The sequence below is a fragment of the Bradysia coprophila genome, unplaced genomic scaffold (assembly GCF_014529535.1).
Source record: "Bradysia coprophila strain Holo2 unplaced genomic scaffold, BU_Bcop_v1 contig_151, whole genome shotgun sequence".
Classification (NCBI taxonomy): domain Eukaryota; kingdom Metazoa; phylum Arthropoda; class Insecta; order Diptera; family Sciaridae; genus Bradysia; species Bradysia coprophila.
In genome coordinates, this window is record NW_023503423.1 from 9,260,496 (window position 1) to 9,288,286 (window position 27,791).

The following is a 27,791-nucleotide window of genomic DNA, read 5'->3' on the forward strand; positions in this document are numbered from 1 at the left end:
AGTTTGGATCCGTGTGTAACTGTGGATTTGCATTACCTTCAGTGTTTATATACTTTGGTATTATTCACTCAGTTCACCCAGTTTGCACTAGTTCAGTGAATTTTTGATTTGATGAAATGTCAAATCGCCTCAGTAAATTTTTAGTCTCAAACAAGTTTGTGTCGAATATTTGAGGTATTTCGCGTAAAATTAAGTGATTCTGTTTGAGTTTTGGCAAGAAAATAGTTTTGCGTGTGCACCGCCTTCTACTGTCCTAAAAAAATTTATGACTAATTCTCCGAAATAATTCAAAAGTCGAATTAATCGATTGTTGGTGGTGTGAAAAATTTGATTTTTATAAAAATTTGGCTTCGACTGTGCAATTTAGTGTTCAATTCCATGAATTTGTGCGCTAGAAATTCCCTGAAATACGTTTCGTGCTTATTCAGCGGGCGAAGTGAGACGAAAAAATACAAAAAATATGTTGCCATTCAGGTAAACAAAACTTCCTGACAAGTCTGTTGTGAAGATAGTTGTAAGTCACGCATAAAATCTGAAATTATTTTAGCCGTTAATTAAAAAAACCATTTTTGGCGGAAAGGCTTTTATTTAAATGTGTGCACGTTTCCGGTAAAACAAAATAGTGATAAAGTCACACCTATAAAAATTTTGTCCAGCTCAGCTGTAGTCGTTGTACGAATGTACTGTACAAATTCGGGACAAGTACATTATGTTAACGTAGCAGTAATATTTACAGTACAGCTGTATCAATGTACAGTTGGGCGAACATTGGTTGTCTCATCGAAAAATAAAAGTTGTACAGAAAATATTATTCAGAGTTCATAAATTTTCATCTTTAAACTATTTAGTACGTTTATTTACGTCAACTTATTTAAAAAAAAAAAAAAACTGCCGTCCGTGCGATTCGAACTCGGGACCTCCGACACTCCAGTCCACCACCTTACCCATGTCCCAACTCAGTACTTGTGTTTGGAAGACATTATGGGAAAGCTATCTTATAACATCGTACGTCTCCACTGTACTGTCTTGCTGAACATTAATGTTCAGTTGATCAGTATTGTGAAATTGAACTTTAAAAGTTCTCGTATTTTAATACTGTTGTGTGGTAATGTAATTTCCAAATGTTCAAGAAGGAAGTTTTTTTTTTCTGTAAATTATTTGTTAGGAAATTGTAAGACTTAAGTCTTCTTCTCCTATTCTATAATTCTAAGAATAAATATTTTGAAAGAAAAAGTTAAGTTTCCGGCAGATGGGCTTTTGTCACACGTTATTTAGACACCCAACAGTCGGACAGAAGCTTATTAAAATTAAGGGTAGCAACATAGTCAATTTTACTAATACGTCATTACTGTCTCGCTCAAAAGCGGTTAAAACGCAACTAGTACTACACATGTGTACGTCAAATTTGTTATCCTTTGTTTGCAGACTTCAGTTTTTTCATTTCATGATTTTGTATGTGAATGAAAACTAAAAGTGAGAAATTTTTCTTAGGAAAAGCTGTTTATTCATTTTTTTAGCAAACTGTTTGAAAATGTGTTAAGAATCGATTGCGTGGATTTACTTAATCAGTGCCTTTTTCTCACAAGCATCGAGGCTGAGTTCTTTCGCCGGCTACATTTATGACAAAATACGTGGAATAACGTGTCCTGAGGACTCCTCCTTAAGTGCTAACTTTCGAACAGAAGAGAAAGATTGATATTTACGAATGTCAAAAAATAGGTTTATAGTGTAACAAAATCATTTACCAAGTCATTTATTAAAAAAATTTCTTGAGCCTTCATTATTCAAATACGTTATTATTCAAAACTTGAATTTCTGAATTTAGTAGGGGGGCATTTCGTCAAAAAAAGTGATTTGCCTTCCTATGGATTTTATAAAAAATGTTTTGATGGGATTATTTTGAGTATTATTAGTAGTCACAAAAACACTAATTAGAAAAATTCAAGGTCAACAAGGTTTTTTTAACAAACAAAATCTCACCCGCCAATATAAAATCAGCGGTACAATATAAACACTTCATTTCTTCCATTATTTTCAACGGAGATTGTGCATAAAATATAAAATTAATTAAACAACACGACATTTACGTGGAATCATCATCGAAAATTAAACTTTCGCGTACTTTGTCAACGTAGGTACTAGATTCGAAAAAACGATTCTTCTTCTTCTTCTACATATACGTCGGTTCTTTATTCGTATGTACAAATGCACGCATGAATGAAGAACCGACGTATAGAAGAAGAAGAAGAATCGTCATTAAGTGCATCTTGTACATATGTACGTTAACAAAGCTCGCGAACGTTCATATTTCGGATTCCACGTAAGTGTCGCGTTATTTAATTAATTTTATATTTTATATACAATCTCTGTTGGCGGTCGAAATTTTGTTTGTTAAAAAAACCTTGTTGATCCGCGACCTAAAAAATTTCTAATTAGTGTTTTTTTGATTACTAATAATAATACTCAAAATAATCCCATCAAAACATTTTCGCTAATAATTTAGGATGGCTAGACACCAAATGCCCCTCTACTAATTACAAATAGTTCCTAAATTGTCTCGAAAGTTCGTGCAGTGTTTAGTCTCATTTAATATTATGGAAGTTTTCACGACCACTACATTCAAACTGGCATTCATTCAGCTATAGTGTACATTGTCCATCTGAATGGTACTTTGAATCTGTCACAAATCATGTACTGCTCTGCTGTACAAATTCGGGACAAGTACATTTGTTAACGTAGCAGTATATTTGTTAACGTAACAGAACAGTAGTACATCTTAGCTGTACATAGTACTGTCATTACGTTCAAAATTCAGCAATTACGTACAATATACAGATATGCTGAAAACTAATGTTCAGCTGTGTAGTAAAAAGAACTGCACGGGTACCATACCCAAATATTTTTTTTATAGGTGCACCACTATTTAGCTCTCTTAAAATGCCATCATTAGTTAAAGTTGATTGGCATAGGCTATAGTTAGCTAGTAAAAAAAACAATATCTATTCATGTGAATCTATTCATCTGCACTATTTGTTTCATTTTTATTCGAGCGCTATTACATCAACTTTTTATAAACTTTTAGAACAATTAAATTTCTGTGGAAATGGTTATTGATCGAAAGTTTTGACGAAATATCAATATCAAATACAACAATTTCCCGCAACTTCCGCAACTAATATGAGATTCGTAACATTAATTAACATATCTACGCACTAAGTCCTTCTGTACTTAAAATGGAATGAGTTTAATGACATAATGACATACATTTACGAAAATAGAGCAAACGACCAACTGAATGTGAAATGAAAAAGGGTAACCTTAGTGTTCAATATCACTGTATAAAAGTACAAAAGGGAATTTAAAAAGAAGCCTAAGAAAATCGCAGAGTTCTCGAAGTAGGGAAGAAGAGTTTTTTTCGTCTTTCTTGCTCATTTGATTACAGGAATATCACTCCTGAAAGAGATCACTGAAATACCATCAACGATAGAAGCTAGAGGACCTTTATTACTCGATGGTATTTCAGCAATACTCAGCTAGGGAAAAATTTCCTTCACTCAGTCTTTTCATTTTTAAATTATGATCATGATTACATATTTCAAAGTTTTAAATGTCAAGAATGTCAACGATGTTGAATAACAAAAGAATTTTGTATTGTATTTAACTAGGTCCCACCCTTTGGGCGGGTCGGGTCCCTTGACTGATAATTTTCCCAAAATAATCTTGTTTTTGCTGGTAAACTTCTTAGTCAATCAGATTAGACTTTTATAGAAATCTTAATTTATTTTCACTGATTTTTTCATCTGGTTAAGAATGGACAATATCTGTAGTCCAAGCAAATGACAATATTTTGACCTCAAACAATTTGTTTGGTGAATTAACTACAGACTCGTCAGAGTTGTCTTACATTAGGTTGGCTCTGATCGCAAACTTCTCGCTCGTCCGAGCTGCCTAATGTGACAATAAGATACCGCTACTCGTATGAATCACGACCCTCGCTTCGCGCGGGCCGCAAACATCACACTCGTCGGATTTTTCTAATGTTATATTTGCTTGACTTTTTTAATACTATATACTCACTGTATATGTAACTTTGGGTATATGCCGCTTGTTAATTATCAAATATAAAATTTCAATTGTCAATTATCAAATACCAATTATCCAATATCATTTATAATGTTCATTTAATACATTGCATTTCTAAGCGGTGATTCCATATAGCTCATCGTCGAACTTGTCCTTACAAATGTCAAATGTATAATTTTGGGAACCTAAATTGTTCACTATATTCTGCCAGTCAAGGGAATAACACATTAGATTATCAATTATCAACAGTGAAGGGAATTATCAATTATCAACAGAGTAAAATCCTGTCTTTCTGGAATAGTTTCCAGAACCTTATTCCGACATAGCCCATCTCCGAACTTAGCCTCAGGAATCCCATTCCTCGTCGATTAAAAAAATCATCCAAATCGGTTAAGAATTGCTCAAGTTATCGTGATGACAAAAAAAAATGGTAACAAACAATTATGTTTTTGATAACATTTCATATATTGTATGGTAACATGGTAACAAACATTTAGGGTATTTTCTGGCGTAAGACCCTCGACTTTCAGTCAAGGGAATTAGACATTATTGACATTTAAAACTTTGAAAAATCAGAATTACAAAATTATTCATCCATAAAATAAACACACTGTTTTTGGTAACTTGAATTTCTGGGATAACCTTTTTTAGCAGTTCATCCATACACGCTGATAACGTAAAGAAAACCTGCACTTTTCCCCACGAAAGTCAAACTTTTCATTGCGATTCGCTTACACTTTTATAGATACACAACATCTCTAATTGTCTATTCAAAACAATTTGAAACTCTAAACCAAATTTAATCAATCGAAATTATAATTGCATTAAGTCGTTGTGTATTAATAACGAATTCCTGGATGAACGAACGACTACATATCATTATATAATATCTATAAGTCCGGCTAAATGTATTTCCAGATCGAGTTTAAAATAAAACATCATGTGGAAGGGAAACGTGAGAGGTGAGAGTATCACAATTCCTAAATTGAATGAGTATTGTTTTCAGTTCTACAATCGAATGAATACAGTCCAAGTGGGGTTTGCATGTGTGATTAATACAATCCACACATATGAGACATAATATGTGCTCATGTGACGCGATTCAATACTTTTGTTTAAGTTGGACTGTAAAGGGCAGAAAATAATTATCAGACCGAGTTTCGAATTCAACGTGATTGGATACAATAGAATACAACAAACGAAAAAATTTCAACATTCGACCGACTTGTAAATTACAGGCTTTTTGATTGGAAATTAAATTCTAGTCGTATCTCTAATTAGGGAAAAAAAACCATTCGGTCATGATCTTGAAATGTTAGTAAAACATTAGACAAAAGAAACACGGAAATTTTGTGCCTAGGAGATGTAGACACAACTGTCGGTATTTGTTGAGGATATTTTGAATATCTAGCGCAATGCTCAATTCTTTCACAAATGAAACATTTTCATAGACCATAAACAGGTGTTGATATCAAATTAATTGTGAAATAATAAGTCTTCTGGAAATAAAACGTTGAAATTAACTCACTCAATTTGGAAGGATAAATAAATTAATAGCTGGTTTGCGTTACAGACATGTGAGGCATGCAAGACAATGAGTGAGTTTGTACGCAAATTTTATTTTCCATTCATAGGAATAAAAACAAGAATCAGCTAAATGCCTAGCGAGGGTTTTTTTCTTCGAATATTGGGATTGTAACAGACTCACTTTTTAGATTGTAAATTATTCTGTACAGATCTGTACTAAAGCGTACTTCATGCAAAATAGAACGATTCTGCGTTTACTAAATGTATTTTCCGAAAATTAAAATATTTTTAAAAACCATTTTAATGATTTTGATTACTTTCTATTAAATATTCAAAAAGGCTGTCAAGAGACTGTCAGTTTTCTAGAACGGCTTTTAGAACTTTCATTAACTGACACATATAAACAATAACAAAGGCACATCGGAGCCATGTCATAACAGAGTCGATTGCTGTTCTTGCTACGTTAAATTTGATGTCAGTTTTGTGGATTTTCATTTCAATTTAAAAAATATAAAATTGCGTTTTTTCCATATTTGTTGAAGGATTATCTTCCTAAAATAGGTTTATTTATCGAAATAAATTATAAAAATTGGCTGTTTCCTGACTAATTGAACAAATCCCACAACCAATTACGTCTTTAACACGCTACACTACGTTCTCAGGCGTTTTCACCACCTAGGTCAAAAACACATCTTTTTGTTCCGATGTGCTACCATGGACATTTGCCTATAGTGCAGCAATTTGAGGAAAAATTTGGGACAAAAAATTGTTGTTTTAGGTCCATAACAGGTTATTTCTTTAAATGAAAAACGACCTACTAATCATCAACAAGAGCGACATCACTGTAGGTGGTATATTGAAAACAACTTGATCTAGTTAGCGTATTCTATAAATATCATAGTTGGAATTCATATACGATTGATTCAATTGCATAATTCTTATTAGTGCGCTTCCTACCTAGGCATGGTATAAATCTCAGCGGTGCTAGTAGAATATTATTGAAACTACCTAACAACAGATTACAAAATCTAAGTGCTTAATAGGGGTCGTGCAAAAAAGTAATGCTAATGCTGTTTGGAAATGTAATACTTTTCTGTAGAAATCTGTTCAGAAGAAAATAGATCGAAAAGAATGGAGGACTAAATAGTACATTACGTTACAAGGGAGAAGTCAGAAAGTTACTTTCCGAGTGACGTATATAGTTTTTCATGCTTCGGGGCCGAAAATGAGGGCAATTTTTCGAATTTTCTCGGGTTTCCGGCCCTCTGCATGAAAACTTACATGTGCACCTGTTTGGGACGGTTGATTTAAGGCACTTTCGCTTGTAAGCCTCACTTCGTTCGGCCTACAATCCGCGAAATTGCCTAAAATCAATCGTCCAAAACAGGTACACAAATAACCATTACATGCTTGCTAAGCGGGGCGAAAGTAAGAAATGTCAAATTCAAGGGGCGAAAGCGATAGCTTTCGCCCCGTGGGTTTACATTTCTTTTTCGCCCCGCTTAGCAAGCATGTAAAAAAATTGTGGCGCCTCTACAAGCGAACCCCTATAAAATCATTTTTCCACGTCATCTGTCAAATAGTGGGCCAAAAATAACCAAATCGACTTTACTTTCATAGATTTGTTTCTTTTTCAAGTAAATCTGACCTGTCTTAAGGGGTCATTCACAAAGTAAAATACGTATGAAGGAAATTCAAATTTTCATGGAGCGTACGCTTTATGAATGGCCCCTGGGCTATAAACAATATTAATGAATGTCAGAATAAAATATAGTATAGAATAGCTCACTCTGCACTCACTCTAGAAAATCCATTGATGACACGGTGAAATATTAAAATGTTCATGATGCATAATGGCCTGTGTTCCTAGAATTTATTGTTCAGAGCAACATTTATATGGATTTATTATTGGAAAAACTACCTAAATTAATTATATTTACAATGTAAATACTTCAATTGTAATGGGATTTTTGTGGGTATTGCTATTGAGTATTGATATTAACGAATCTGTTGTTTTTTATACTTTATTATAACGTGCCGATGTACGAACGTGTTTATTCATTCAGAATTCAATTTGTAACGGCTTCGTTAGGTATGTAATATGGAAAACTTTTAGTTTATTGACACGTATTTTTAAGTTGCAAATTGACCGCAGTCTTTGACAGGGCTTTTTAGATTTTTTTTTATAATTTCAGCGGTTTTGCAGCTGATCCACACAAACAGTCAAAACTGTTTATCCCCACTCTTTTTACAGTGTAAAATTTTGTATGGAGCACTGTCAAGTTTCATTACCCTATTTAGAGTACCACTTTTGCTTGAATTGCGTTGCTGACGCAAATTCATGTTGAAATTTCACTGCATCTGACCGTAAGAATTTAAATTCTTTAAATTCCTAAAATTCATAAAAATAATGAAACTTAGGAAAATTTGAGAATTTCAAGAACTTTTGGGAATTAATTCTCAAAAGTAAGAACTTAGGAATCAAAATTCTGAATGATAAGCCCAAACATTAGGAAACTTTGTCAGAAGTAAAGAAGAAAACCCTAATGTTATCGTCCGAACGATAAATACCAAGTTCTTGATGCCCCACGTACGGCTGAATCAGCTAAAACTTTATTTGAAAATAAAGAATTTTAATTCAGGTCGACATCAGGCCACGTCTAGTTAGATTTTATAAAATCTGTTTCGTTCCGCTTCACCAAAATTTCTGTGGTTCATATCCATTTGATTCCGGTAATTATAATGTTGAAAAGGTCAGTGTCGATAATATCGTTAATATCGATAAAATATTACGATTCGGTCTACGGAATAGGTCGATAAAATTTCATAAAAACAAAAATCGTAACGCTCAGCGAAAAAAAGTAATAGGAAAGACCAATCGTTCAGAGACTGTTATTGCAACCAAGTTTAACTGAATAAAACATACTTCAGACCAAACCACATTATCTCTGTCCAATACTGCAGTCATTCAACACATGTGTACGTGTTTCTATCACGAGTGAGGAATTATTGAATTTTAACTAACACTAAGTGAAACTTGAGCGTGGTTTTTGTGTGATGATTATATTTTGAAATAAACAACTTTATAATCACCACATTTCGATAAAACTTGGTTCGTAGCGCTGATATCGTCAAAACAATTTATGCAAATTTCGAATAAGAATTGAGATACGAAAAAGGGAATCAAACATGAATCATATATCATGTCCACACGTTAGTAAGCGAGCGTGATGCAAGTCCAGAAATTTTTTTACATTTTTTTTTGGGAACTTACGAACATATTTACAGTAACTTTTTGATTTCTCTTTGGCTTCAATGACTCTTAAATTTGGATATTTGGAACCGCGGAGAAATCACTTTTTTATAATTTTGGAGATTTCAGGGTTTTAAGCGTCCCTTAAGCGCAAAAATAGTAGATATTTTGTACGAACTGTACTTTTGAGGTCAAATTAGGAAGAATGTCGCAAAATTATTTTTTTCCTAGGGCGACAATTATATGATTTTGAGGGATTCTTGTTGAGTTACTTTCTGGGCTTTTGGTATTATCGAGGTGATTGGTTCCTAGAATTTCATAGTCCATCATCTTCCCAGCATGAGAATTGAAGGATTTTCAAAGATATTTCAGACTTTTCTTAAAATTACATTCTGGACTTTGGGGATCATCGAGGTTGTAGGTTGGTTCCAAAAATTCCATGGTGCCATCCATCTTCCCAGTGCGAGAACTGGGGGAAGTTTTCGAATATTGAGGTGGTGGTGGTGGTATGTTTGTTTATGTTCTATGGTCAACAAATGGACAGTCAACAAAAGGTGTTTAATATGTTCTTCATTTCGTAATCCGTTCGTGATTCAACTAGTTAAAACAAAGAAATATCGTTTATCTTTCGGTTCTTCCAAAAGAAAACCTGAAAGTAGAAGTCGAACCTTTTCTCTGTTGTTGAGTTCATTCGCAAAATGCGTTACGATTAGCGAACTTCAGTTATTTTGTTAATAAAGACACAAGTACTTGTGTCACCTTCTCCCTTTGAGGTTTTTTTATGACTGATATTTGAATTAGTTCAAGCTATATTTTACAAATCTCTTTTATCATTCATTTAATAGAAAAACACGCTTGTAACAAATTATCTACAAAATTGCTACAAGTTGTTAGTTTCCCATTCAAAATACAAAAGACATGAACATGATAACGATAAAAATAAATATTTTTCAATTAACACAAGATAAAGCTGCTGGATAAAAATTGTTTCCTGACGTCACCGATTATTTAGTCGAACTTTAATAAAAAAAGTCGAGCAAATTTACTCAACGAAAAAGACAAATTTTGTGTTAATCCGTTAATATCGTTAAAACTATGACACCGTTCATCTTCTTGGAATATTGACAGTAGAATTAGATACAACAGCATCGTACGACATGTTTATATAAGAATATTTAGCAATCATTTGTGACTGTAAATCGAATAGCGAAATATCGAGCAACAGCCACAATCAACGGAATACGGTGAGATCCCCAAGTAATGAAGCAGAAATAAATTGTTTTCTTATTGCATCTCTAATCACGAAGCAGCTTATCTGTTAAGCAATTCGTCATTTTTCTATCACTTCAATAACTTAATCAAAGTTCAAACGTCGGATTATTTCATTTAATGGGGAAATCCTGTCAGTCTCGCTGTCAGTATTACGCTTCGGGTTTTAAAGTAAAAGGGAAGGCTTTAGGGCAGATGTATGTTCCTTTCCCTAGATTCGACATATTTTGCTACAAGGTCATAAGTTCAATATTTGACTAAAAAAAAGAAAGAACAAAAAACGGATTATCAAAACAAATTTCTTAGAACTCGAGCTAGGTGTATATAGTTCCATTCAAAACATTTTCGCATAGAAAAAACGAATCTGTGCAATGACAAGTACTTATCCTTTACGGGGTATATTCTTCGGATGTCCTTTGCATTCTTCACATTTTTTCAACAACAGTTACATGCATCAAATGAGTGGTGTTCTTGCATTACACGAAAATATTTGAATTGAAAAGGGATTGCTTTTTCATTCACATCAAAGGTAAATACCGACCATTCAGATTTTCGCTACGAATCGAATAACACAGATGTTGAAACATTCTTGGCCGGATTCGAGTTTTTGTCGTAAATTGAGTTTGATATAATGCAATTTCAAACATATTTGAGAAGAATTTCACTTCTCCCACATAACAGAATACGTGTATCCTTCTTTGGATATTTTTACTCTGACGAGTGAGAAAAGTTAAGCGCACGTCGTGTGCGATGAAATGCGTTCATACCTTTTAAAAATGTATGGAAATCGATGAAACACACCTAATTTTTTTACATTATTTCGAAAAGTGCCCGCTGCGCCACTCTACTCTTCGAACAAAAGTTGTTTGTTATGATCTAAATATGTGAAATACGAAGAGAAAATCACCGGATCGTGAGCTAGGTCCCTTGGAGTGAGCCGATATCCGGCTACTCGGCAGTACAGTCAACGTGGTGTATTTTGTCAATATCTCGAGTAAATTTTGACCGAATTTCATGATTTTTTTTGTTTGAAATGTATTAACGGATGTAAATCGTCAGAACCACTTCCGGTCTCCTAACAAAATGGCTACCGGCTGCCATATTGGATTTTAGTAAAAATGATGTATCTTGGCAAAAATGGTAAAAAGAGAGTTTCTGTTAACAGATAAGTAATTGGTTATGTGTGTGGGGTGTTTTTGAGGCATTAAATATTTCACGCATGTTGACATGGTGATAGAAAAAGTTTCGAATTTGGGTTCCTAAAATTACTTCGTAAATTATTGTTTTATTTGAGAGGTACTTCGTACGGGCTTTCGTAATTGCCCACTGAACACAAATTTAATTTGTGCTCAATTCGTTCAAGAAGCCACAATTTTACATATGCGCCGCTCACCTGTATGCGAATAATGACTGGTTTATGTATTTTGAGTGAGATAATTATTTTTTCGCAATTCCATGAACCTTTCCTCACCTTTCCATGCATCCATTTAATGTCGTTTTGAAGGTATTTATTTCACAGTGCGTTTTTGATTATTTTTTCGCACTTGGGCTTTTTCACATTTTTTTCGCACGCTACATAGCTCAGTACCTTTAAGAAAGACTAAATTTTATAAATAAAATCTTTGCACAGACCAGGATTTGAACATTCAACACCAAAATTCTTCCAAACACCAAGCAACGACCATAGCCATTCGGCTACAGAGTCACACAATTATACAGAACGTATTGTTGAAGCGTACATACTAAGCATTGACTACTTGATTTTATTTAGCGCGTCTCTATACATCACATTACAATGTGTATATAGTGCAGGTTGCTTGATCGTTCAAATGAATTCGTGTTTGCATGTGAATGTTTGGTAGAAATTTTGGTAATATTTTGCATTGGAAAGGTGATTATGGCCCGAAATTGCGAAAAACGTTGTATCTACCACGGTAGGTATGCCGGTATTTGTTCGCACACGACGTCTTGTCGACCTCGGCTTCGCCTCGGATCGACAATCGACATCTAGTGCGAAAAAATACCTTCATACCTACCTTGGTAGATAAATAACTATAATTATTTCAAAGCAGTGTTGTTATGGAATTTGTATGAGTTATTACAGCATTCGTTTCAGAAAATGCAAAAAGCAATGTGAAAATTATGATTTTTTGTGCTCTTGTCTATTTCAATTCTCGGTTGGCACAAAGCATGATGTGTTACACGTATTGTAATGAGATTTTTTCGAGGGGTAACTCACTTCTAGATTAAATGGATTAAATGGATTAAATGGATTAAATGGTATTAAATGGATTAAATGGATTAAATGGATTTAATGGATTAAATGGAATAAAAATTGGATTAAATGGATTAAATAGGAAAAAAGTTCATTTTACCAAATACTGTAAAAGTCTTAAAAATTGTTGATTTTGATCGAACCACGTACTACAACTCATACTACAATGCTAAAAAGCGAAAAAATCCACTTTTAGGAGTTTTTGGTGTAAAGTGGATTAAATGGATTAAATGGATTAAATAAATTTAATACCATTTTTCACAAAAAAAATTTCCCTATACCTCACGAGTTCTTAAACGAGCTGGGGATCGGGCAAATCTATTTTTCGCAATTGCTTTACAAATTTTTCAGGTCGGTAGCCTAATTATTTCGGTAAAACTAAAAAATTTTTTTTGGATTAAATGGATTAAATGGATTAAATGGATTTAATGGATTTAATGGATTAAATGGATTAAATGGAAGTGCGTCACCCCTCGGATTTTTTCAGCAATTTTCAAAAACTTGAGTCTAGTGCTAAAAAAAATCAACATTTCAATACTTGTAACACAACATACTATTTCCTAACTAGTGTTGGGATATCGCGACTTCGTCAATATAACAATGACTATTATGTAACAAGAATCGTATGAAGGTATATTATCTCACTAGATGTCAGATTGCCAATCCGAGGCGAAGCCAAGACTACCAGCATAACGATTCGTGTTGCATATAACGTTTTATGCACTGAAGAAAAACGAATAAATATCGAACATATTCGTAGTGTGACGTCAGCAACACATTTTTTTTTCACACTAGTATGATAAAGTCCATTGCTAGTGCCGGACTGGCTCGAAAAAGCCCTTCGGGCGTTGTATGAAGAAATGTTTTAAAAGGCCCTTCGTTGCTCTTTATCCATACAAAAATCAAAAGGCCCTTCGGGAATCGCCCGAACGCCCATAGGGCCAGTCCGGCACTGTCCATTGCAAATCATTACGCCAATAATACTCCAATATTGCATACATGCTGCGTACGTTGCAAATATCTTAACTGAATAAAATAAATGAACAATTCCGACTGGTTTAAATATAATAATGGCGTATAACAAGCGACTTAAATGTCAAATTGTAACGGATGTGCTAAACGGAGTGGTCAAATTTGACTGAAATTCAACAATAACTTCAACCATCCAAAGTTTTAATGAGAATTTTCCAATCCATAGAGTATAACTTCTATGATCCAATACATCCCACTCATCCTACTCAAAACAATCGAATGAGTTTTTTCAAAGGTTAAGGGATCTATTTTCAATTTGAACAACGTCTATTTTTCGTCGTTTCATTTATATTTTTAATTAAACCGTACCGTTTCTTTGAACACTGTTCAGACTATATGTTAACAATCAAGTTAAACAGTCAGACGACACAAAAAAGAGTGGTTTACTTACCTCGAAATATTTAATTTTGAAGTAACAAAAGTTGTTTGTGAAAATCGTACACTGTTGATAATGACTTGTTTCTATTTCACAACACAAATACAAAAATCCTTCTAGATATTCACGCTCAAAAAAAGTTACACTCAACTGATGAAAAATAAGAAATTCATTTCAGTGCAATGTAAAATGCAAACGACTGTATAATAGCTGGAAAACCGAAAACTTTAATACAACTTTTAGTGCTGAAAAAGTTACATAAAAGCAGGATATCTCGTTCGGAAACTCTTTTTTTTAAACCATTCAAGGAACGCGGCACTACAAAACTAATTTCTGTTTTGTTCGTTGCAGACAACATTTAATTGTGCATTTGTGCATTTGTCAGTTCGCACTAGTTAATCATTGAAAACATTAAAATTTCATATAATATTGAAACGAACACATTCACTGGATCTAATCGAAGTATAACGTTGAAGAAATCGTAAAATCTTTTTCTTTTTCGAACCCGTCTTACCACATCAAACACTCAACGTCGACTGACATTATTTTCATTTAACCTGACACTGACTTATGTGTGTCGATATCCATCTCCGTTAATAACAAGAGAATGGAAAAACGGACGACGAAAAAATATTTGAGAAAAACGTATATACGGAAGAACGCACATGCTTTTTCAATGGTTATACTACGCTACTATGCTATACTATGGCTATACTGAATTGTACCTTCCGTAGTACGTATGATAAATGGCGAAAATGCAGATGAAAACATGGAATAGAAAGAGAGTATTCGAACGGAAGAAAAATGGTAAGAGAGAGAGAGAGAGTGACAAAGAGCGTTGGAATGAGTGGAAAAAGAGGAAACAATTGACTGAAACTAACATCACATTCAATGGTGGAAACAGGAAAAATCGCATCTCATGGGATCAATGATAAGAGACATCCATGGACGATTGGAATTTATATGCAATTTATATGGTGTGAATTATAGTGAGAAGAGTATGTGGTTCATGAACTATTGTAATTTGTTCAGCTGAGATCCGACTGCTGTTTTATTATTCCAAATTCCAAACCCATGTCGAAACTTTTGACGTGAAAATTTTAAGTGTTTGTGCATTTGAATAATTCCCTTTACAGAAATTATACCGTGCTCCTTGGATATAATGAAGTACACAAAGCATGGTACGGATGTAGAAGGTGAAATATTTCACCGTATTATAATTGTGTGTATTGTTGTAAGAAATGCTCCTATTTATTGCATTACAGGCATATTATGCCACAATTGGAATACATTTTGCATTTTTGTTTGAGTGTAATTCAAAATACACTTGATATGCAATGCTTATTATGTATTTATATATATATGGGAATGTAAACAGTTAATGATTGCTAAGTCGAATGAAAGTGCATACACACACATTGCTAAACAATCTTTTATACAATTCCGTTGAGAAACGTTTCATTTTGATGCATGTTTTTGGTGGATTGCGATGTTGTCTTTTCTCAATCGATTCACTTTCTGTACTGCATTCAACAGTTTAAATTGTTGTATTGTATCCAGCGACAAAAACAACCCCATTTAGTAGCTAAATAACTATTTAGTCACATGTTAGAAACGATGCTTTTTTACATAAGCGATTTTCGTTTCACATTTTGCGTTCTGAAGTACAAACTTAAACAAAAAACTACGACAAGTCAAATAGTTAAGAAATTGATATCTGAAAATGTAGAAATCTATTGGAATTCGAAACTCATATTGCAATCAAAGGAATCTCGATAGGTCACATTATTATATAGAAAGTTAGGAATGTTTACAGCTAACATAAACTTCTTCTAACGAAATGTTACATATTATGAACGTTCACAAACTGTACAAACAGTACAATATTTCTATTGAAACCAATATTACCCTCACAGAAATAGTTGTGTAAGTAAGGTGTATGCCGTTGAAATCTCTCCGACTTCGAAGTGCTCTTTTAATTCATTTGTGATCTCCGCATAGCTGGAACCAATTGTATTCTGATAAATTATCTTAAATTTTGACAATGATTTCTCTCTATAAAGAAGCAAGTCTCTGCAAAGCAAAATCAGACCAGTAACCTAAACTTAAACTGTAATCGCACCTACTCTGTTAAGCTCTCCGTTTACGTCATATCAATAACTATTTCACTTATACTCTCTAAGTTCATACACTTTGTGTTTGGCTTAAGTTTTTTTCTGCTATTAGTTCAAAAATTCGTAATCAACACTTTTAAAAGAGAGAGGTCGCAACGACATGCACCCATTACCATTATGCATTGGATTAAAAAGTTAAAGTTTAAACTAATTGCGTAAGTGTAGCTAATATCATTTTGTTTTCTTGTTTCCATGAAGCTTTTCATTAATTAAATTGATTTTGTTTTAATGAAACATTTGTGTATTCCTGGAAATGAATTGCAAAAAACGTGCGTCAGCAACCTTTGCTACGAACTCTCTCTTCTTTTGTGAATAAGGAGACATTCGTAAATTATATCACGCTAAAATGTACGTGCTTCAAGCCCTCATCCAGTAACACAAAAATTTATGAGGTCATAAATAAATGGTGTATCCTGTCACATGTAGGCCAGACCTCCTCCCCTTTCGTGACATACTTAATGAATGACCCATAAATAATTGGAAATTTACCTATTACGTAATTACATTCATCATTGAGTGGAGGAGTGGAGGAAGTTAGTAGAGTCAGCCAAAAATCGCTTGGGTTGACAAAGGCTGCTAAGTAAGTAAGTATAATTCATCACACACGTATTATGCAAGCGTTGAAACAATGTGCATACGCTAACTACAGCGTGTGGAGTGGAATGCAGAACATTAAGAGGAAATGATTCTGTATAACCTCAAACAATGTTCTTTTATCTCCCCACTTTTCATCTGCTCGTTTCAACTAATCGGGGGAATTTCAAAATTAATCGTATGCAGTATTTTCTTTTCTAGCACATTTTTTTACTATCAATAAATTAAAAATTCAAACTCGCGTCATGAGGATGGATATTTACTTTACGTACTCTTCCTTTACTTCACTTTTACGCCTATTTTACGATTTATCATTAATAACACTCTCATCCAATTTTTTCAGACATTTTTCATGTGCTCTATTCGAGGACGGGTAATATACTCAAAATAAAATTTTGTCGTAAATGAAAACCTTTTTTTCATAGCCACTTCTGCATCACCATTCCGAAACTTTTCAAAGAAAATTATGGTGAAAATGTTTGTGAAATTCATAGTTGAAAGCTTGTGATAATTGGAGTGGTTGAACCTTCTCTTTTTATGTCGCAAAATATGTTTCGTATGTATCGTATTTTCCTAATAACGAATTTATCAAAAAAAAATTATTTGGGTGAAATATACACATCAGGGCCTGTTTCCAAACAAATTCGATCTCAGACTGATTTTATAGAAGTTATAGAGAAAAATATGCTGATGAGGATGTAGCTCTTTGGAGAATTGAAAGGAAATGTCTTTTCGATTTCATTGTTAAATTCCGACGAGAAAAAAATTAAAGTTTTTTTTGGAAATATATGCCATTTAAACGTCATTTTAGGTAAACAAAAACAAAAGTTAATAAGAGTCAAAACCACATCGAAACTTTTTGTCGTGAAGTGACAGTTTTGACATTGACATGTTTGACGTTGTCATTATTGACATCTGAAAATTTTTGTCATAACCTCAATTGAAAACGTGGACTGAACACAAAACTTGTCTTTAAACGATTAATTTTGAATAATATTACAGTATTATCGTAAATATTACAAAAACGATACGATAACACTGTAATATTATTCAAAATTAATTGTTTTAAGACAAGTTTTGTGTTCAGTTCACGTTTTAAATTGAGGTTATGTCGAAATTTTTCAGATTTCAAAAATGACAACGTCGAAAATGTCAATGTCAAAACTGTCACTTCACGACAGAAAGTTTCGATGTGGTTTGACTAATAGAATTGTCCATATAAAGCTTCAGCTCTGTCCACACTATACTCAAAATGTTGTTCTTTTTAGCGATTTCGATTCCAGAATTTGCCTCCAGCTCGCTCTATATTACGAAACGAGAAAAGCAAGGAAAAAATAATTTTTAAAATACTCCCAACTCACTACTCCAATATTATCGATATACGAACTTGCAGTCAGATGCAGTCAAATTTTAGCATGAATTTGCTTCGGCTGTTTTTCAACTGATTCACGATCCACACATAAAATCAAAACTATTTATACTTGGTTATACGGTAAATACTTTTGATTGGTTGTATAGATCAGCTGAAAAACAGCTGAAGAAAATTCATGCTGAAATTTCACTGCCTCTAATTGTAACATCAGAAATTTCATTCATCCTTAATTAAATCAAAAATTTTGCCAATCGAGCTATCGATAACCAGGAAAACCGTCTTCTCTGTGTAGAATTTCTCCATTGTTCCAGTATTATCGATGAACGAACTCAATCTCAAGATTTTTATTGCCGAAAAACAGAAAATTTGAAAATTGGTTGGGAACATTTTCGAAAAATCATAGTGAACTCAGCATTACGGATATTTTAAGTGATGTTTATCATATGACGCTAAATTTCAGTCAAGGCAATCATATTAAAAACAAATCTTTAGAATATATTTTTAGTGTTGATTTTTTCATCAGTAGCTCGCTTCGCTCGTTTGATAACATCACTTCTAATGACATGAACAGCCACATTCCTCAACTTGTTGTATAAATTACTATTTTTATGTTTTTTTTGCGATGATAAAATCGACAAAAACGATCTGGGACCATAGAAAACTTGCCATGTTTTTTCGGCTGCGATAATAGTACAAAATTATAAAGAACAACCAAAGTGAACTATAGTCATTAGGGAACCATATACTTAGAATGATTTTCTGCCGTGTACCCTAAACTTTGTGACACTTTAGTTTTTTGGACCACCCTTATGCATACTTAGCCTATTTCAAGGAATTGATTCTATAAATTTCTAAAAACTCTAAAAAAAACGATCAAAGTGAGCAACCCCTATCGCTGAAGAAATTATAAAACGAAAATAGGTATTCTGATCTTAAGAGTAAAATAGGGCCTGGTTGCATAAACGGTAAATTGCATAATTGTAAAAAAAAGTAAATTGTCACGTGTGTTACCCGAATCTAATTTTATCTGTGTTGCTATTTTATTCCCTATTACATAACATAACCATCGTTTGACAAAGGGATTCCATAAAATAAAATAAAATCAAAAATATTTTGTTATGAGTTTTTTCCTATGGAAATCGGGCGAAATTTATTCAATCGGAAAATATTTACTATCAATTTCACAATATTTGCCAGAAACACCTCGTATATTCGTAAAATGAGCAATGGAAAATATTGTAAATGATTTAATTTATATCAAGCTCAGCGGTCCCACTAAAATTTTCATGTCCTACCGCAGGACATGTAGGCCTTTCTTTCAGATTTTATAATGAAAATTACAGACATTCCAACTAAGGTTCAAAATAGTTATTTATGCCACTGCAAACTTTAGATGCCTATGTGGCATAAAATATTGTATTTGACTCAATGCAAAGAACTTTGTTCTGCTCACGATACAAGAAACGGCCTATTTTAAATTCTTAAAATATCAACCATTTAAAGTACTTCGTACCTCGATTGCATAAATAACTATTTTTCTATTTACGGTTTCTGTTTTCTCATTTCTTCGATTTTCGTCTTTGTTCTCTGGATTGCAGCTGTTAGAACTGCATGTGCCTTAATCAATTCACTTATTTCACAGTTCCGTTGGAATTAACACACGGCAGAGTAAAGTAAACCAGGCAGGAGCGCTTGATTTGACTAGCGACCTGAATAATATGCGAATAAAATTTTTCAATTTGTGTCAGTGTTCATTTGAGTTCATTTTTATACAGTGTATTAGGTCCCTTTTATGACGTTTCAAAAATGAACCGCTCAAGCCTGCTTCATTTTACTCTGCCGTGAATTTACAACTTTGCTCAAACATTTGTTACTGTCAATCAACAAATTTTCCACCACATTTAATGTTGCTGACCAATCGATCTATCGATGTAGCTCCAATTAAGATTATTTATTCACAAAATATTTCGCGGATCGCATCGGATCGCATTATCAAAGACTAGAACAAACATACATTTTTCCTTTAAAGACGATTAATCTTCTTAAAACTAATTTGTGTACACATTTTACCTAGCTTTCACTGACTGATTACATTAATCAGTTGCGTCAATTAGATTTTATAACAGATTCGATTTCTATTTGAGTGGTTAAACATGTTGTTCCTTGTATCAAGTCTTTATTTTGCAGAAGGTTCGTACGATATTTAAAATGAATACGTAGGGCAGTAGGACAAATTTCGAAAAAGTAGGACAAAGTAGGAAAGTAGGACACTGTGGGAGCACTGCAAGCTCCATAAAATCGATTTGGAACGACAACCACTGTTGGCTCAACGTTCGGTTGGTAAATCAGAAAAGTTCTATAAAATAATGAATTATCACGTGTAGAGATGGGAGACGTTCAAAATTATCGATAATATCAATCGAAAGAAATTATCGATAATCGATTAGTCAAATCGTTATCGATAATTTGATAATTATCGATAATTATCAAAATATCAAAATTCGATAATTATCAAAATATCGATATTTTGATATTTATCTGAAAACTTATGATAATATACCGATATATCGGAATATATCGTTAAATATCGGATTTTCGGACCGAAATATCGATATATCGAATTATCGATATCTTGATAATTATCAAAATATCAATAATTATCGATTATCGATATTTTTTTGATAATTTTCGATAAAAAAAAGTCGATAATTATCGATTATCGATAATCACTATCATTATCGCCCATACCTAATCACGTGGAACACGGTTTTGTATTAATATGTTATGTGTTCTACCGTTGGGTTGATTTTTACTCGGTTTTTCGGTTTTGAGTGTGTGTAAACAATTATCAGACTCGCCACAAATCAACAACACTCACACGTAAACTCGACTTTTCAATTTTTTATCCCTTGTAATTGACTATTGCAGGGTATAACCGAGGAATCAACATCGAATCAAAAACTTTGTTTTGAAGAGTTATAACGACAACAAATTCACGTTTCTGTTCATAGTGAGGTTTTTGTGTAGTAAATGCAGAATATTTACGTTCATGTATTTAGTGAGAATATAAGCAAATTGTTCAACGACAAATCAGCGGTAGAAGAAAGATTATGTTTTACCTTGAAGTTTCTTGTTTGAAATAAATAATCTTTGAACTTCACCTTCTTCAAACAATGTACTTGATTTACTAAAGTTCAATGTTTAATGACAAATTATTTCTCTCGTTGTAATTTCATGTTCTTAGTTGTTGTTCTTTTTTTTTCAAAAAGAAAGAAAAAAGAAAAAGAAAATACAAACGATTACAATGGAATCGTATCCTTCCGCCATTCCTTCAGCCACACAGTGCTCAACAATAGGAAAGATATACTTCTATACACTACTTACGTATAAGCTATGTTTCTACTATTATAGATATGCTAATTGTACGGTAAATTCCGTATATAGGTACAAAGATGTAAAATTCAGAAGGAATGGATTTCTTTCTAGGTATTAAGAAAAGTGAGTGATTATAAGATGCTTGCAGTTATTTTTTCAAGTTCACAAATCAACGGAAAACGCAATTTGGAAGGTCAGTATTAAATCATCTGTAAACAACTATCTTCGAAAACTTGTCATTATTTTAACGAAGAGAAATTAATGTAATTTTCCTTGAGTTCGGTTTTCGAATATGTTGGATTGCATCATTGATTTACCGAAACCAGAAAACCCATTTCCATTTATTTATTGCGGTGGACATTCCTACATTTTGCTGCGCTCCGTCCTCGGGCATCTTCATCACCTCGTTCAAAAATACATCTTTTTGCGCTTGAAGATTGAAATTCGACGGATTTCAACAAGCAAACTACGTACGATCGAATAGTTCAATTTTTCTGTACTTCTCAAAGAAAGGCATTTGCAGCCGAAAAAGTGGATCTCTCCGGCCAAAAGTGGATTTTCATATATATTTTTTCGGACGCGATCAAGTCGTGTAAGTACTTCAAGTCGTTGATGAAATGGTTGTAGAGTCATTTCTTTGTTAGTGTCGCACAGTAACGAAAAATTCAACTTTTTATCACTTGTGTCAAAATATATATTTCGTTTAGGTTCTCTATCCAGTGAGAGAGTTATGACGTTTTTGGTCCGCATGAATATAAATTATTTTGTGAGTCAAGTATAGTAGGATCGTTCAAAAAACCCTTTAATGGTAAATTTGTTGTTAAAAAACAATGCAAGCAGCAAATATTAAGGAAGGTCAAGAAAATTTAAAGAACACCGAATCATTCGTCACTTTAAAATTCAATAGCTCTACCAAGTCGTAACCGATTTTGATTATAAGGGCCAAGGAAAACTCAACAACTTGCTGAAAATACGTTCCTTTCTTTTTACATTTTTGTAGTAGAGGACTAGCGTCACTCTCGGGCATGATTCCTTAGTCCCTAATAAAATATTTTTCACATTTTGCGTAGTACATGACTTTCGACACACTCGCTTACTAACGTGCTGACATGATACCTTCATTTCAGACATCAGCCACTCCACTGTTGTCATTCGAAATAATGTAATTGTCGTGTCAAACCACCAGGTTAACATTGGAGATTAATGATTTCCGAAACTTTAATGTAATTTACACACCAAAAAAGTCCATTAATTTGTACAACATTTAATCTGGCCAAAAGCTCTCTCATGTGTGAAAAATCTCACTACCCGGCTCCCAGGATAAAGCAGTGAATTATACTGCTATTTTTATGTAAAAAAGTTAAGGAATGTAATTATGGTGAGCAATGATAAAAATGGTTTAACCTATCAAATGACACTGTCGTTTATCGAAGATTCACCACCACTGAAAGCTCTACAGTTTTAAATCTAATGCACCTCACTCATACAGGTTTTCATACGAATTTTATGGTTAGCTTGGTGTATATTGTTTTTTATCGTACAACACCACAATCATGCGCAATCTTCATTGAAAGGCGGACTATTGCATCAACACGTGGTTTCTTATATTAAATTCTTAAACAAATTTACCACGCAGAAGTTATATTTTATTATATTAGATTTATTTGTTTGATAGCATACGGTGTAGTGCCGCCCTTTCGACAGATGTTTCTTAATCAGTCAATTGATTCCTTACGTTATCGAAAGCAGAATTACCTTTACATGCTTGCGGGTCGAAAATCGTTCTTTTTAGCCCCGTACGAAGTACTGGGGGCTTATAAGATTAATATGCCGTTTGTAACACGTCGAATTGGAAGCAGACAGTAAGGGCAAAGCTTTTGGTTATGTTCATAGATGACGAATCCGCAATAAAAAAAATGTCCGTCCGTCCGTCCGTCCGTCATATATCAAATGAAAGGTATTGACGAGTAGAACAAAGTTGCTGAACATTGTTTTTGTGTAGGATGCAACGCGAGCTTGTTGGGAGGGCTCAAAGGTCGTTACTCGGCCCTAAGTGTTTTTTCCACATAAATCGAGTAAATCTCATCCGATTTTGCCAGATTTAGTTTTTTATGGAAGGTAATTGAATACCGAAAAGAACGTGGCGAAAAAAGTTTCAAATTTGGGCCCTTGGACTAAGGCCGCTACTCGGCCCTAAGTGTTTTTTGCACATAAATCGAGTAAATCTCATCCGATTTTGCTAGATTTTGTTTTATTTGAGAGATAATTGAATACCGAATAGAATGATGGCAAAAAATGTTTCAAATTTGGGCCCTTGTACTAAGGCCGCTACTCGGCCCTAAGTGTTTTTTGCACATAAATCGAGTAAATCTCATCCGATTTTGCTAGATTTTGTTTCATTTGTGAGATAGTTGAATGCCGAATAGAATGATGGCAAAAAAAGTTTCAAATTTGGGCCCTTGGACTAAGGCCGCTACTCGGCCCTAAGTGTTTTTTGCACATAAATCGAGTAAATCTCATCCGATTTTGCTAGATTTAGTTTTTTATGGAAGGTAATTGAATACCGAAAAGAACGTGGCGAAAAAAGTTTAAAATTTGGGCCCTTGGACTAAGGCCGCTACTCGGCCCTAAGTGTTTTTTGCACATAAATCGAGTAAATCTCATCCGATTTTGCTAGATTTAGTTTTTTATGGAAGGTAATTGAATACCGAAAAGAACGTGGCGAAAAATTTTTCAAATTTGGGCCCTTGGACTAAGGCCGCTACTCGGCCCTAAGTGTTTTTTGCACATAAATCGAGTAAATCTCATCCGATTTTGCTAGTTTTTGTTTCATTTGAGAGATAATTGAATGCCGAATAGAATGATGGCAAAAAAAGTTTCAAATTTGCGCCCTTGGACTAAGGCCGCTACTCGGCCCTAAGTGCTTTTTGCACATAAATCGAGTAAATCTCAACCGATTTTGCTAGTTTTTGTTTTATTTGAGAGGTAATTGAATACCCAATGGAAAGTTGGCAAAAAAATTTGGGTTTATAAAATAATGTCGTAAATTGTTGGTTTTATTTGAGAGGTACTTCGTACGGGCTTTCGTAATTGCGCTATGCGCAATTTTAAAAATGAACACTTTCAGTAAATTTGACCATGCCCAACTTGACTTGCATTTTGGTAACAGACGCATTAGAGGGTTGTAGACGTATTAGGGTTCCGGGCGTATTACGGCTACGGACGTATTATGGTTACGGACGAAATAGGATTACGGATCGTACGGGGCTAAGTCGCAGCAAACGCTCCGACTGTTCTGATGCCTTGTTTTACATCGAAAGTAATAATTTTGTATACAAAATTGGTTGTAAGTATCAACTTTCTATGTTGGTATAAAAAAAATGGTATGGACGGAATTGGGCAAAAGTAAAAAAATGCAGCCCCGCGCGATGCAGTCTAACTCTCACACAAGGTTGAATTTCTTTACTTTCGTCCCTTCTGATCCAAATAACTATCTCTGGAAAGTCATTGTTGTTCGGTTGTATTTTGTCACTTGAGAATTCACTCTATTCTTTTTCTTGTTCCATATGTGTTTATGGCCAAAAGAAATTATATTCCTAGACCATAACACGGGTAGCAAGTATTCAAAAGGTCTATAAATAAAAAAAATAAAAAAATAATGAAACTCTGAAAGGACAACAAAGCGACGAAAGTTCTTCTACTACCATTCCAATCGTATTAAATTTGACAGTCATAGTCGAGCCGTCTGTGCCATATTGAAGTCGAGTGCGAGGTTGAACCAAACCATAGCACTGCTTCTAGCACGAACATTCATTTTTCCAACGTCAAAAGACCTTCAAATTTTTAAATATGAATGCTTGTACGATTACATGTTTTGTGTGTTTTTATTCACACCAAGAAATCATGACTCTTATCTTTACGAACAGTCGTCGACGAAGCGAGGAAAGCCGGGAAAGAAAGGACAGAAGTCAAGGCGCTCGCTCCAAACCGAATTCGATGGCGACAATTTGCAGACTCTCTATGCTCCTTCGAGAACTAAGAAGTCAATTTTGCCCCCGAATATTTGTTATAACTTATACTAGGAGCCTAGGTACCTATGTGTACCTAGGTTACAAATTGAAGTTGGGTCTGGACAATCAAACTGCAGAAATAACATGTAGAATTGGTCTTGCATGGGCAGCGTTCGGAAAACTCAGGCTAATTTTCAAAAGCGAAATGAACAACAGTCTGAAACGTAAAACAAATGACAACGATAATCCGGATTAAAGTTCAATATTCAAAGATTTTCTGTGGATCATAATTGGACAATAGCCTGAAAAATGTGGTTCCTGGCTAAACTTAGTTTTCCTCCCATTATGCCGTTTTGATTTATTATAAAAATGTTGGTTATGTCCACCCACATCCACAACAAGCTGACAACACTGGAAAATATACATAATTTTCCAACCGATATACATCACACGTGTGTGTATAAATTGCATTCTAATGTTCATCCGCTCAACGCGACGAACAGCTTCAAAGAAGAATAAGAGAATCACTGGTAGAAACGCGAACTCTATACTTTCAACGAACCGATTCTAACTCAAATTTTCATACCATATTGCTTGTCGTCGTTCGGACGTATACAATTTCGTTTTCGACGACTTTTTTGTTGATTACAGATTTAAAAAAAAGAATCGTGTAAAGGTCCGAGTTGTATTTTGGTATGCGAGAAAGTAAATAGAAATCGCGGATATCATATCGTATATAAATAATAATTGTGTGTATGTGTGTGCATGTGTGTATATAGATGTATGTGCGAAAATACTTTTTGGTTTTTCTTTTAATCGGAAGTTTAGTGTGTTTTCGGCGTGCGGTTGAGAAGGTTGGTTTGAGTATAAAGTGCGTTGAATTCATTCCAAAATCAGTTTGTGAGTTCTGTGTTCATTTAATTTATTTATTTTTTTTTTAAATTTCGTGTGGAATTCAGTGATTTTAATTTTTCTATCTTGTGGTTTTCGTTACTAGTCTATGTCGAAATATAGATGGTCGTATAACCATTCTATCTATTGCTAAGATTAGCATAGATTTATTGTTGAATTTTCTTTTCATTTTTTTTTCTTTTTTCGGCTTTGACTTATAGTTGGAGATAATCAACGATCGCGGAAGCAGTGATAAATCAGGATTATTTGTTCAATTTTGTTTCAAAAGTTATTTTTTGGGTGATTTTGTGTTGTGGACTGAACAAACACCCGACTCAGTAATATGGGGTGGAAACCTCATAATAAGTTCAAACTAGGAGTATGGTCAATGGTGTTGATTTATGTGTTCTTTGTAACTGGAATAACATCGACAGCATCTAAGGTAAATCAATTAAGAACTGAAACGTTGCCATTAATATTAAAAACGCCGCTGAAATGAAATTCTTTTGGAAATTACGACAAGTGTAAAAAATGCGGTAACTGATAAACGTTCTACATTCGGCTTGCGGAGTGTTTTTTTTATTCGTTGTGCAAATTTCGATTAGAGACCCAAAATTTTCGAGTTATCAACATCAAAAACCATTCCACGGTGCCCTTTGACTGTTTGCCATATTTTTTTTCTGTATAAAAGAATAGATAAAGTTCTATGTGCGTTAGAATTTAAAACGAAAAAAAATTACTGAAACTGAAACATTAAAACAATTTTGTTGTTGCGATAGATAATGATTTACATAAGCGATTCTGAAAACGAATTAAATTTAAAATAGAAAACTAGAGCATAAGAGATAAATTCAACAAGACTTATGCTTCACATGCTCAGTTTTCTGCTTTTTGATTGCAAAACTGTCGCCAAATTATATATTCAAAATGTAGAGAATTACAGATAACATTTCTGATAGTATGGTTGGCTTGGTCATAAGTCTGCTTTTTTATACGATTTTTTATTTCATTTTCGTTCATTTCATTTCCTTGGTAGAAGATATTTGTGTAAGAAAAAAAAAACGCTAATTAAAAGTGATGAAGAGCACAGACGTTGACTGTTTGAAGAGGGACTTTAATTGTATACTTGTAGTGTGTCTGTCTATGCAATTTTTCTCTGCAAACAATTCCTCAGGAAAATCTCTTAAGATTCACACGGATTAAGCTAACGTTATTGAAATAGGTTAGGTGTATGTATGCCATGTGTGTTCGTTGCGTCGTACGTATCTTCAGTCAAATGTAGTTTCAAGCTTTTTCCAAAGAAAATTTACTGAAAAATAAAATTGTCAAAAAATATGTGTCAACACGTGTGTTGTTCAGACGTTACCCAATATCGAGTTTATAAAGAATTGATATCAGTATCTTATAACAATTCGAAAGAATGTTTCTAATAGGTAAAGGTGTGTGTACGTAAAACTGTCGCTTGAAATGATTATGTTGCAAAGCCCCCATCAACATTGCTATTGTATACACATTAGCGTTGTGTAAGGTATTTTTATTATATTTATTCAGATAACAAAA

General features: G+C 33.7%; 2 protein-coding genes across 34 annotated transcripts in view; one reads left to right on the forward strand and one right to left on the reverse strand.

Annotated features, from left to right (window-relative positions):
- LOC119074922 (PDF receptor) overlaps window positions 1–14,472 on the reverse strand; it is a 67,496-nt gene extending 53,024 nt beyond the window's left edge. Inside the window, exon 1 of one of the 4 annotated variants that reach the window (XM_037181315.1) lies at window positions 13,831–14,471. The gene's annotated coding sequence lies outside the window, so the exon portion shown is untranslated. Of the gene's footprint in view, window positions 1–13,830 lie in introns of all 4 variants that reach the window. The other 3 variants (XM_037181316.1, XM_037181313.1, XM_037181314.1) reach the window with 3 other exon arrangements.
- Window positions 14,473–26,152: 11,680 nt separating this feature from the next.
- Window positions 26,153–27,791, forward strand: part of LOC119074915 (basement membrane-specific heparan sulfate proteoglycan core protein) — a 145,660-nt gene continuing 144,021 nt past the window's right edge. For 29 of the 30 annotated variants that reach the window (XM_037181270.1, XM_037181282.1, XM_037181273.1 and 26 more), the window contains exons 1-2: window positions 26,153–26,240; window positions 26,453–26,673. In XM_037181270.1, coding sequence (XP_037037165.1) covers window positions 26,575–26,673 — 99 coding nt within the window. In that variant the 5' untranslated portion in view covers window positions 26,153–26,240; window positions 26,453–26,574. The remainder of the gene's footprint in view (window positions 26,241–26,452; window positions 26,674–27,791) is intronic. The other variant, XM_037181271.1, reaches the window with a different exon arrangement.